Genomic DNA, 13,061 nt, shown 5'->3' with positions numbered 1-13,061 from the left:
AATAATAATAAAAATAAACTGAACACATAGCTAAGAGTGAGGCTTTAGAATGGGTAAACATAAACGAGTATCAATATTTTGTCCCTTGTAATTTGGTATAATGGCATCATTCTCCTCTAGCGGGAGGCTAACCCTCCCCCGGGTATTGTGGAAATGAGTTTCGATTTCAAGCTTACACTGAGTCTTGATTTTAAAATTCACTCTACCAATCTAGAGTGTCTCGTTCGATCATGCATTATCGTATAGCTGTATGGCCCAGCTTTGTATATGAAATGCACTTGTAGACATGTTGGTTTTTTCTCTCTTGTTTGGTCGAAGATTTTGACACCTATTTCCCAATTTTCATCTTTTTGTTATCAGAGTTGCACATAATATATGTTAAGCTACTTTGATGTCTATCACGCTGTGGTCATACACAAAAGATGAGCTGTAAGAGAAACAGGAACTATCGCCTACGAAAATCATCGGAAAAGAAACTATCGCCTATGAAAATTACTGTTCTAGTCACCAAACTAGCTTCTTATTGTTGTGATGGTACAGATGGCCGATCTTGTTGCTGCTCCCTGAGCACACATCTTGAAGGTGGACCAAACATGCTCAACACCACCTGCGATCAAAATGATGTTAGGCACTTGCGGAATATATACAAGTCCATGATTAATTTTATTAGAGAAAACTATATCGTAAATTAATTGCCAAGGAAATGCCGGTGATAATGTACTACTTACCGGCAAAAATACTAGCCCATGTAAGAAACCAAGAAGAACTAACGCTAGATACATTTGAAAGTAATACACCTGCAAAACAAAAGATGATGTTATGAAAGGGTGAAGACAGTAACGGTCAGTGTAACTGAATATTGATACTTAAAATTAGTACCACAAAGATTTCTGTTCTTGAGAAACAAAGCACAATAACCCCAACTAACTTTGTAAGTGTGATTCCGCTGCAAAAACATAATACTGTTAAACATTGATACAGAAATGGCAATGTAAAGTCAGAGAAATTTTTACTTCTTAATCAAGCATCATTCAGTACAGAAGATGTTCTAAGAGAAGCATAAGGAAAGAAGTAGGAATATTTTGTGCAGCAACCACAACAGTTAAATATGTATTTACAACTTAACAAATGCCCTGAGGATCTGAACATGCATCGGCTCTCTATTTTATTTGCAGGAACATCAGCTCTTCGCAAATAAAATCCATCCCACACCATATAAAAACAAAAACAAAGGTACCTGAAGACAGATGCACCCATTGTAGCCAGAGCCTCCTTTATTCGTTGATCTCTATCTCCAGTGCTAACCTGTACAAGAAATGTTCAATACAAACTAGCAGATGAAATGCACCGATAAATACTAACAATAACTCAAAAGTCAATCAAACCCACCCCCCTCCCAATCTAAAACCATTTCAATGTTATGTAAAGATTCCCATAACTCTAGCTTCACTAACTGAGAATAAGGGCACATACTTTCCCTTTATCTTGAAATGTAATAGGTTAGGGTCAGAAACTATTTCACTAGCTATCAAATTCTTCTCCAAGAAGGAAATAGCAAGCAGTTAATGTTAATGTTTAATAGAGTAACACTGACCGAGAAAGCATGCGTCATATGCACACAAAACTCAACAGAAATGCCCACTGCCATTACAAGGTTAACAACAGAGACTGCATTTAACTGAATGTCAAGAATTGCCATCACGCCCTGTAGAAGGTTGTCTAGTCAGAATAAATAATGACAGAAGTTTTTTGTTTTAAATATGACAGAATATTTTTCTTCTAAGAATACAAATTTTAAGAAGGAAAGCTCACCATGAGATCTACAACAATCATTGCCAACACCAATAGGATAATTCCCGAACTCCACAAGCTACAAAATCAAATTTAGAGTAAAGGTCAATATATCATCCATAAATAATACCTTCATCTACTTATCTAAGCTGAACACCAGATATCACTTATTAACTTATGGGTTAAGAGTATCAAGAGTTCAAGACTGACCTGCATGTGATGACTAGGCACACGATAAATACAGCGCCTGGTAAAACATAAAATATTAAGGCTATTCTTCATTAAAAACAATACTATTTCAAAGTTTTAGTTCTGTGACTTTTCTTTTGTTTTGATCAGTTAAAGAAAATTAATTATCTAAAGTTCTCATGTTTAGATAATAATTATGTAGCACATGTCTAAATTTTGTCAGTGCTATTGAAAGATAACTAACCAATAGCTATAGAAAGGCTCATAAGTGCTGTTTTCCAAATATCAAGATACTGCTCAAAGAACATGTAAAACACCGAATATGGGAATACCTCAATCTGCAACAAAGAAACATCAGTTCAGTAGACATAAAACCAGAAGCCCAGTGGCTATTGGCTAACCAGTAGTATATTCTAAATAATCTGGCTTAACTACTGCATATTAAATAACTTGTGGGAGAATTAAGCACGAGTGGATTACAGAATTTGCTGTTCTACCGAAATCAAGTGGAAAGAACCAGCTTTGATGGTCATTTAACCCAAAATGATGTACAAATATTCTTTTCAGAAGCCATGAAATGAACCGTCTTTGCAACAAGACTGTTGTACCCTCACAGCAACTCTTAAAAAAGGGGAAAAAAGTTGTTTCTTAACTTCTCAAAAATAAGTCACTAAGCATACTTCCCATATGGATCGGTTCATCAAGAGAAAAATATTGGTTTCAGATATAAAAAAAGAGTAATTTATATCCACACCACACTTAGGCATGATTGTGTATTTAACACATTATCATTACATTTATGGCATCACAGCAAGTACCTTGCTGAAGCTTGTGACTGCTTGCTTTACATTATCAAAATACCATCAATTTATACAGCAAGTTGACTTGAAATCTTACCTTCAAAGAATCCGAAATTCTAGAACAGAGCTCTCGAGTGGCCCTCATTGAGTTTACATAGTCAACCTAGAACAAATCATGAACAATCAAATTCTGGGGTCAATATGATAAAAGGAGAAAGAAAAAAAGGACGAGAAATTTTGTTTCTATTGATTATAGATCTCCCATACCTGTTTGTTGAGAGGTGTATGATATGTACGAAATGATGATGCTTGAATAATGCCACGTTCATAGCCTGATGATAAGTATATCAAATAGCAAGCCAATCAGATTCTTTTGTAAATCAATTTGGAAGTTATCATAAAGCACAATACCCATTTCCCAGACCTTTCAATTCTACACTGCTAGTGTAAGCTCCATGGCCACCTTTAGCACAATCCGAAGAGGGTAGAGCTTCAAGGAACCATGGAAGTTTTTCTTTAAATTGTGTGGTAGATGGACGACCATTATGCAGATCTGAGTGACGAAAACACTGAAAACTCCAATAGTAAAAATCAGAAATGATACAGATGGCAGATTTACTAAGCATTTTGTGCATTTCAATTACCGTAGTACAGTCTTTGCATACTCCACCCAGGCTACAGGAACCATCAGAGGAAGAACAGCAAGGAGGCTGGCAGATAGAATAATTTTAGTATCAATGGGATTACAGAAACCACGACAAAACAACATAAAAAGGGGTCTACAGGAAATATAAGATGACAGGAATCAGCTTAGTCTTGTTACTCTTTTTGAATATTTATTCTTGTAAGCATCTATGCAGTTAATGCAAGACGCATGTGTAATATAAATCATTAGTAACAACTAAATATACAATAACACACACACACACACAAAATACCAGTCACAATGACATGGGAAAATAGATGGAGTTGACCGCATTTCACTAGTTTCAGAATAAGTTAACTACTAATAGAAGGTGAGTCAATAATATGTAAAACTGAAATAACATGTTTCTGTTCCATGTTTCCAAAACAAACAACGAAGAGAAATATGCAAGTTCTCATATAATAGAATTCCAAGGTCAGACCATGATTTCATATTTACACTAAAAACTACAATTTCTCATTACCAAAGGTCCATAACCCTGACTGCATACTATACTACAGATTACACCAGACTAATAGAAGTATCATTACCTGATCATCCGGAGGACAATACGTTGCATTTGTAAACTTCCGACAGCACCCAAAAGCTTCTGGGGAGATCCACACAAGAAAATCATCAAGCCATGAAGCAGCAGGCTTAGCAACGTAACTTGATTCTGGAATTAAGGATGCTCTTGCAATCTACATAAGCAAAGGACAAATTATAAGGACTTCTAAGTTAGAAGATGGTTTAAATTTGCAAAAACACAAAAAGAAAATTCAAATACATGCACAACAACAATTCAAATACATACAAACAATGAGACGTATATACAGAACACACTGAGAATACAAACTCATATGTTTGGATGTAAAGATGCTCATGCATCTGAAGAAGCAAAGAACAGAAAAGCCACAGTATATTTATTGAGCAACCAAGGACAGATAGTTTGGAGATTGTTGCTCAAATCAGGTTCCAAAAAGCATCACATTACTTCATCTAAAAAAAGCATCACATTGCAAGACAAATATGGCCTTGATGTGTGAACCACCCTGCTGCCTGTTCAAAGGACAAAAAGAAAATTTGTCCAAGGTTGAGCATGTTGCAGTAGGCTCAAGGATCACGAGAGAGTGGTTCCATGTGCTCAAGTGTAACGGCAAAAATCACGAATTTTTGATGCATATTCAGTCCACTTTGGTATTACTTCAAATTGGATTAGGACTATCTAAATGTTATTTAGGAAGCCTATAAATGACTATTTGAGATACTAGCCTTTGGTTGTTAGTTTATCTCTTTTAGTTCAAACATAACTCAACTGAGAAAAAGACTTGATAACTTGAGAGACTGAGCTTTTCTAAGAAGAAGGGTTGAGAAGTATGAGAGATCATATAGTGTGAGGAAGAACTTATTTCTTCTTAATCATAATGAAGGTCATTATGTCATGTGATAACAGTTGCATTTCTGATTGCTTTGCATTTCTTTTGCATAGTGCTCTTGAACTCAGTTTATACAATTTTGGGTAGTTAGCCTAGTAATTTGATCTGTTAATAGAAAGAGGAGTGAAGGTTATGGATGGAGAAATCCGGAGTGTTACCTTATCCCTTCTCATATTGCAAATTCAGTAGCGTAGGTTGTAAAATATAAAGACTCAACAGACGTAAGTACCAAAGTCATGGTCCACAGGGAAGAGAATACGTAACTACCATATTAAAACAAACAACCTAAACAACATAACATAATTCATCAACTATACAGAGAAAATCAAAATATTTTATTACTAACTGTTAAGTCAGTTTACACAATGATAAAATGCAACCAGCTCAAGTAAGAAAGATGCTTATAAACAAACATGTATGATGTGCTATGATTATCAGATCCAATTATACAGTGCCTGAAAGCTAAGACTTAAACCTTTTATCAAAGAAAAATGGACTCGGTCTTACCTCATTCAAAAGAGATTCTGAATCACATTGGCTAATGGAGCACAATTGGTTTGTATGTCTTGATTCTGAACTGAGGAGCCAAGAAACAACAGCAGAGAGAAGATTTTCAAAAGATGGAAGCATTAAGATTGGTGTTGTACATAAAACAAATACAAAACAACAATATACATGAAGATTCAACAGAGGATATAAGGTAAATTTCAAGACTGCAAATAGTTTATCATAGCTGTTGACATGTAGATATTATCTACATGAAATATTTATTTGATGCCAATTACTTTAGGAAGACAAGACCTCAGTTCGATTCCAGGTGACCATCATTAGACTTTGACATGAACTAGGCAAAGAAAAGCCGAAGATTGATACATTGAAAAATAAAGTTTTCATAATCTACATGTGATTGTTTACTGAATACTGACTCTGTCCAGACAACGAGCCAAATCTCAAGAACCCATTATAAGGTCTATGATATGCATTATCTAGTTCGTAAGGGACAATTTCAGAAAAACACCATGTCTTGAATATCATAAACAAGAAATATAGACACAATCTTTGAACATAGACTTAAAGGTAGCCCAAGACAAGACATTTGAAAAGGCACAACAAAAGAAAAGGGACCTCATCAGAGAGAGAAAAAATATGAATGACAGTGAGATACCTATAGTTGAAGTTCTTCACAACAAAGTATAGTGGGGGTCCAATTCGGAGGTACTCCGATATATTATTGAAATAACCCTGCAATATATAGAATGAAACGTTATTTCACGGAAAACCAGAATAATCGATAACATATGATACACATACAGACCTGAAGATAGGAATCTTGGGGAAGAACAATTTTCTGTTCCAAACCTGGCTGAATTCTGGTGCACAATGCCTAGAAGGTTGGAACACTCGAAAGTTAAATTGAAACATGTATAAAACAGCAACATGAAGATTCACATAGAATGATAAAAAAGAGGAAAAATTAGAACTCACAATGCTTGCGAGAGAAAACGCAACAAAAATAGAAATGACAACTATCTTGACAATCCAAAGACTTAGAATGGGAGCATGGATCTCCTGAAATAGTGAAAGGAAACCCGACACAGTTAGAAATTTATGTAAGCAATTTACCAATGGAAACGTCTTCGCTAATCATATGGAAAAATTTAACTCACAGAACATTTAATATAAGAAATAAAAACAAAAAATTATTTAAATGCTAAGGCAACATACAGTAGAATTTGTAGCAACTTGTGTTCTAAAGTCTAAATCTAAAAATGATCGCAATTTACGTCGACCCTCGTAGTTCCAGATTGCATTGATTATTTCTTTCCAGACTTCTTACCAAGATAGTTAACTGCTCTCGAGTTATAATACACTAGCTTTAACAAATGGGAACAATCACCTTCATATAGCGTGCCAGCAAACCGCGTTTTCTTTCTTCAGTGCCTAAACAAGACAGCATTCAGATTGATCAGGTGATTTCTAATATAACAAATTTTTTACAAAACAAACAATAACTTCAAGAATAACAGCATGACAATTAAAGTCTTATCCAGCACAAGCAATAAAGATAACGTATGAATCAGATGTATCTGATATAAAACGATTCTGATACCTTTATCAGAGTTGGAATATGATGAGATTTTCATACATGGGAAACAATCAACCCTCTTATCCTCAGTTCGGCGGAAATCAAGAACAATCAGAGCTACAAAGGCAGTAACTTGAAGGAGGAAGTCCAATAGAACAGCTAGTGCTGCAGAGTGAATGTAAAAGATTAAATCTGAAGAATAGGCCTGAGAGAAGGAACATAAAAACAAAATATAGAAATGTCTCAACAAAAAATCATAATAGATAAAAATGTCTGACCAGCAAACATGGAGAACACACGACAAGCTGGCATAGGAATAAAGCTGCCAACCGCAAATGCTAAAACTTCTGATAGACTAGCAAGAGTTATGGATGGTCCAACTTCCACAAGTGCATTGCTTATTCGCACTTCTAAAGGCAATGTCAATGGTTGCCGTTTGACAGCATGAACCAGAATACACATATTATCTACCCCGACCTATAAGACGAGATAATCAAGAATACTATAAGCTACAACTAGATCCATGAGAGATATTCTGTTGGACGTAATTTTGAAAAACAAAAATTTTCAAAGTCCAAATTTATGTATCTCACTACCATGTAACTTAAGCATCTATTCAAGCTTCAATACATGGTAATCATATACATATATAATTCATGCCATCAGAGCTATATAGACTGTTTGAGGAACTTACAGCTAGAACTAGAAATGGGATGACTTCCATAATAATTAGGGTAGATTTAACTCCAATGGCACTGAAAAATCCCACTGATCCAAGAACGGAGAGCATGACAAGAACAACTCCTGAGAGACCTAGCAATACCTAGCATTGAACCATAAAAATAAAAAATTTATATATACCGTTATACCAATTGTCAACCTAGAGAACTACCACTAAATCATAGTGCAATCTTCCGGTCCATCGCACTGAAAATGAGTGAAATACCTTCGATGAAATATAGAAGGAAGACAAACGAGGAGAGTCACCCAGTGTAAGAGAAATATAAGCGAACATCACAAGATAGCTTATCTGCAATGATATAAGAAACAGCAACGAATCAGACACATTCCATGTTATGACATCAAGAAGAGTATTCGTGAATTACAGGATTTCAGAGCTTTTTGTCTAAAACAAAATATCAACCCAATATGAGACAAAGAAAGCACCCACCAATATTGTAATGGCATCTGCAGTGCTTTCTCTCTTAAGTTCTTCTTCGATGGAACTCTCCGATGAGAAAGATAGTGTTAAATTTTTGGATTGCACCATTTGCAACAACTCACCCTATCACAGATGCAATACAAATCTTAGACTTCAAAACAATAAATTATATATTTTCATACTGAACAAGCAGGGAAAAAAAATTACACAAACGACTATAACGGAATGGTAGAAAGGTAAACCTTTGCTAACTCAATAAAAGCCTTCTCCCATGCAACTGCTCTTTCAGTTTCATTCCCCTCTTTATTAATAGCATTAATTACAGGATAAGTAATCAAAAACGCCGATGCCTGTTATGGAAGTATCATTAAGTTATTAAAGACTTCAAGACTCAATCTTGCTTTCAACTTGAAATGATTTAAAATAGACTAAAGTTCAGGAAGAAAAAAGATAAATCATTACCTCGGAATAGTTTTTCCCTGAGAAACCACCTAACGCAGTGCTGGGATCAAGAGGAGCTTTATAGGCACTCATACATTCATCAGCAGAGGAATAGTGCTTCAAGTGACAGAACAAAAATGTCAATCTCCTTGTCAAGAATATCACCATGCTTCTTTTGATAAAATTGGAAGAACAAAAAACAAGCAAGAAAAATGAAAATAGAACAAGCTGCAGAGAAATCTAAGCATGTTAAACAGTGGCTGATCATCACACCAGATGATTCTGGCCCATCGAGAAAAAGGAAAATATGGCAGAATTGCTGAGAGACTAGACAGTACAGGTCAAACATATGACTGATAGCAAATGAACATATTCTGGATCAAACAGTAAGAGCAGTAACAGATGTACCAATATCCTCTCAGCTTCAAATGGAATTACAAGCGATTAAGTCATGGTCCCAATTTGTAGGCAACTGAACTATTGAAGGATATAAGATAAGACAGAAATGGTAGACCGTAAAAAAGCACCACTATCAAATTCTGTTCTCAATCATCCTGGAACTCTACTGTGAACAGTAAAACAAATATACTGCAGGCACAAGTTTTATGATATTTGATATTCAATTTTGCAAAATGTGCTGCACTAATTGCTTAAAGAAAACCGCTAGCACAAAGAAAAACAAAAAAATAGAGCCAAGTTTTTCCAAGTCACCTGATATAACTACAGAGAAAAACGATAGATTCACAATTCAAACGATATGCAGATGGGGATTAAGAATATACCTCAAAACAGTACGTTAGGTGTTCAATCCCACCATAATTGTCATAATTTTCAGGATCCAATTTGAAATACTGGTACCATGAAGATAATGACATGAGAATATTAGTCAAATTAAACATGATGGGACCATCTAGGGCCAAAACTGTATACAGATTAAGAAAGTTTAAAATTTCTGTCAAGCTGCAACAACTTTAATCAAAATAAGAAAATTCTTGATATAAACTCTTAACAAAAGCAAAACAGACACATTATCAATGCAAATGCATGCCAATCAATGGCACAATGCATACAACAAACAACAAGGCTACATTATAAGAAGTTCATGAGCAGGGACATATTAAATAATAAAACATATTTATTTTTGTTTACAAGGATATGACATGGGAGAAAAGAGTTTGAAGGCTGAAAAAGGGTTAATTTTGAAAGCTTTAGAAACTCATGTGTACTTGAAAGCACCTAGAGATTACAATAATGATTGCAATAGGAATTGCAAACTGTGATTCACGTTTAAATAAAAGTAAGAAAACTTGCAAATTTGAGTTTTTACATCTAACATAGACAAATAATACATCATCGAAATGCAGACAATAAAGCAGAGTTCTACCTGTATGACACTTTGACTGGCGCAGTCTTGGTCTAGTGGCTTCATGCAGATATCAGAAAGAGATACCATTGACCCGGAATAATTTGCTTTAATTCCATCGACCTGCCAAAGATGGTGATAAACATGAGAAGTATTTTTGCCGCATATCAAATGAAGAAAAAACAAAGAGCAATAGTGCACAACACACAACAACAGATATTCATATCACTATCCAATCAGAGTTGGAAACTGGTTCTCAACTGTAACACTTTCAGAAAGAACAAATACCTTTTTTTCTATCTCAAAAAGTAACTTAATGTTGTCCTCCGTCACAATACTAGGTGCCTTACCATGCTTGACATCAGGCATTGTTGCTATTATAAGCTGCAAATACGAGGTGACATAAGTTTCTGTAAAGATTTAGAACCGTATGACATTGTGTCACCAAATTACAAAGAACCAATAATTACACATCTACTGCAGAGTACTTTTCACGCCAACAATATCTAATAAGTGTAAGTAATGATGATGCAGCTTTTTTAGGTCTATGCTTCGGTCACCTTCCAATTATAATACGTATATCAGTTAACATCCATGCAAAACACCATATGCCAAAGCACTATATCATGTTTAACAAAGAAAGAGAGTGCAACAATGTTTAACCTGCTCAATTCTGTAAAAAGGGGCTAGGTGATTATCAAAAAATTGCTTCTCCTCTGCTGCTTTACTCCCAGGCCCTACCCATAGCTGATACAGTGCATAAACATTAGTCAAACAGATGCAGATATCTGATGATAACCTACACTTACATGATATTACATAAAATGCAACATTATAATTTCTAGTAGCTTCAGAAATTGGAACATGTATACAAGAGTATGGAAAGCTAATTATCAACTAGAGAAACAATTTTGGAGTCTTCACTATATAGCCAACAACTGAACTGAAAACTATCTTCACATGATTCGAGATTGTTCATCTTCATTAGTTATGTATGCATTCTTTCCATTCTCCAATTCCACATTCGGGCTTAGTTCCTTGGAGGAGCTATAAATAACTAACAGAAAACTAAAACTTTGTTCACAGTAGTGTATTCAAGCACAAATCAGCATTAAAAAAAATTCATATGATGCTACATGACTTGAGAGAACTCTTAAATGCCAAACGAACCTTCTCAGGCCTTGTTTCCACCTTGAAACGGATAAGACCAAGACAAAGCAGAAGAACTATAGCTGATGATGAACCCAACAATGTGATTGGATTTCTAGCAACCCACTTCCCATATCCCCTGACAATCAAATTATTATTAGTAAATAACCATTCTGCATTAACACACAACAGCTGCATTTTATCAATAATTCTACAAGCAATAATGGCATGACCAGTCACCTGTAAAATTTTGACATGTATCCTTGCACAATTGAAAGTTGGACACCGCTTCTCATGTGGACAGGATCTTCAAGCACCTAGTCATAAACAATTTCAGTCTAAAGAAGGTTAAGATAAGAGCAACCTACAGAGAGCTAAAGAGTATACGAGACAAATAATTTTGTACAAGTACGGAGAAGAAGTTCATGATGTGACTAGACTGCAGAAAGCTGAAGAGGATGACAATACCAGTAGATTGGCCATAGATTTTAGACGATTCTTTTCTTGCATGGTCAAGAATATGCAGATAAAAGAAAAAAATTAAGTAGAAGAAACTCGGTTAAACAGGAGCCTCCAGCTTGGTAAGAAGTATGTGAAACTGAAGATAAGAAAATTCCGTAATTATATCCCAGTTATGTGAATAGCTCAAAATTCTTCACAACTGGACAAGAAAATCTGGAAATTAACATAAAAGTGACGACAGAACTCTGCATATCAAGCATAGTTCTGATATTGAGAAGATGAGTTCAGATATGCCATCTCATCCATAAAACATTGTGCCTGGATAAGATGCAGATAGCTAAAAGCAGCTTAGAAATGGCATATGGAAAAATGCACTACCAATGGTATATAAGTGTCCAATGACATACTTGTCACATATACAAATTATAGAAATTAGAACACACAGATGTACATATATGCGCTGGAAAATGGTGGGAAGTTAGTTTGCACCTGCATTGGAGGATTCTTCTCCCTTCTTATAGACTGAACTTCACCATCATCCACTACATTATTCCACAACGGTTTTGTCTTAGAAGCTGGGCTTTGCTTCCTAGTCCGATGAAACAAACCCCACCCAAAAAACACAGAAAGCAGCACGATATATAGAATTGCAACTGCAAGGTCAATACATTTGGCCTGCAAATGTCACAATAGGAAAGCACATAAATGAAGCATCTCCGGTACTTAGTTTGACAATGGGCTTCTATGGTACCAAAGTGTTAAAAAAATCCTACAATATGGTCTCACCTTAATAGAACCAATTTTCACTGCACATGACACTTTTTTGGGGGAAACTGGAGCAGCTGTGTTAGAACAAACAGTGGATAAGGGGCAATCACCACAGGAACAGCCCAGTGAACTATCACCACAAGAATAAGTAGACACATTCATAGGTACCATCTCGGATGAGTCAGTAGCATTTGAACGGAATCTAATGGCATATGGTGAACCTGGCAGGTTAGGAGCTGCTTGTCTACCAATAAAAGTAAACCACTCTGCAATAATCAGTTAAGAAATGCAAGTTCTTAAACAGCATCAATTGAGACAAACAAGAAACACGCACTTGATCGTAAATGACAAAAGAAGTTCGCTGATGCACAATGTAAATAGTAAGATGTGCTTGAAGTTATAAAACATGGAACAGCAATAAGACTTTTTGGCCTCTGCTTTGGCCTTCCATGGCCAAGCATCCACCTACTCATACCAGCCAAACCAAGAGCTAAAGAAACCAACATATAAATGAGCTGATATGGTGTTTTCAAGTTGGATATTGACATCTATCAGCTATAACAAAAGTAGCTATGTGTATCGATTAAAAGTATTACTATATGCTTCTTTCCATCATCACAAAGGGAAAAAAAATTACCGTAAAATCATACATCTGCGTGTAAGTGTGTGTGTGTGTGTGTGTGAGACAGAGACAGAGACAGGGAGGGGGGGGAGGGGGGGGGGGGGGGG

At 35.6% G+C, this 13,061-nt stretch overlaps 1 protein-coding gene across 1 annotated transcript in view; it reads right to left on the bottom strand.

Moving 5' to 3' along the window:
- The window catches only part of LOC101293693 (niemann-Pick C1 protein-like), a 15,523-nt gene that overhangs the window by 687 nt on the left and 1,775 nt on the right, over positions 1-13,061 (bottom strand). Inside the window, exons 6-38 of the mRNA XM_004301931.1 lie at positions 12,351-12,598; positions 12,054-12,239; positions 11,343-11,419; positions 11,124-11,241; positions 10,617-10,700; positions 10,242-10,337; positions 9,975-10,076; positions 9,373-9,441; positions 8,612-8,707; positions 8,392-8,499; positions 8,159-8,272; positions 7,934-8,017; positions 7,682-7,810; positions 7,266-7,464; positions 7,012-7,152; positions 6,799-6,842; positions 6,387-6,470; positions 6,217-6,285; positions 6,067-6,143; positions 5,409-5,478; positions 4,017-4,166; positions 3,425-3,490; positions 3,205-3,349; positions 3,048-3,112; positions 2,878-2,943; positions 2,225-2,318; positions 2,002-2,038; positions 1,813-1,870; positions 1,595-1,705; positions 1,238-1,305; positions 880-946; positions 729-797; positions 539-607 (exon numbers count right to left, since the gene is read on the bottom strand). Of these exons, the coding sequence (XP_004301979.1) occupies positions 539-607; positions 729-797; positions 880-946; positions 1,238-1,305; positions 1,595-1,705; positions 1,813-1,870; positions 2,002-2,038; positions 2,225-2,318; positions 2,878-2,943; positions 3,048-3,112; positions 3,205-3,349; positions 3,425-3,490; positions 4,017-4,166; positions 5,409-5,478; positions 6,067-6,143; positions 6,217-6,285; positions 6,387-6,470; positions 6,799-6,842; positions 7,012-7,152; positions 7,266-7,464; positions 7,682-7,810; positions 7,934-8,017; positions 8,159-8,272; positions 8,392-8,499; positions 8,612-8,707; positions 9,373-9,441; positions 9,975-10,076; positions 10,242-10,337; positions 10,617-10,700; positions 11,124-11,241; positions 11,343-11,419; positions 12,054-12,239; positions 12,351-12,598 (3,260 nt within the window). The remainder of the gene's footprint in view (positions 1-538; positions 608-728; positions 798-879; positions 947-1,237; positions 1,306-1,594; positions 1,706-1,812; positions 1,871-2,001; positions 2,039-2,224; positions 2,319-2,877; positions 2,944-3,047; positions 3,113-3,204; positions 3,350-3,424; positions 3,491-4,016; positions 4,167-5,408; positions 5,479-6,066; positions 6,144-6,216; positions 6,286-6,386; positions 6,471-6,798; positions 6,843-7,011; positions 7,153-7,265; positions 7,465-7,681; positions 7,811-7,933; positions 8,018-8,158; positions 8,273-8,391; positions 8,500-8,611; positions 8,708-9,372; positions 9,442-9,974; positions 10,077-10,241; positions 10,338-10,616; positions 10,701-11,123; positions 11,242-11,342; positions 11,420-12,053; positions 12,240-12,350; positions 12,599-13,061) is intronic.

Source organism: Fragaria vesca, linkage group LG5 (assembly GCF_000184155.1).
Source record: "Fragaria vesca subsp. vesca linkage group LG5, FraVesHawaii_1.0, whole genome shotgun sequence".
NCBI classification, from domain to species: domain Eukaryota; kingdom Viridiplantae; phylum Streptophyta; class Magnoliopsida; order Rosales; family Rosaceae; genus Fragaria; species Fragaria vesca.
The sequence above is the reverse complement of the archived record's forward strand: the minus strand, read 5'-3'. Positions and strand labels throughout refer to the sequence as shown.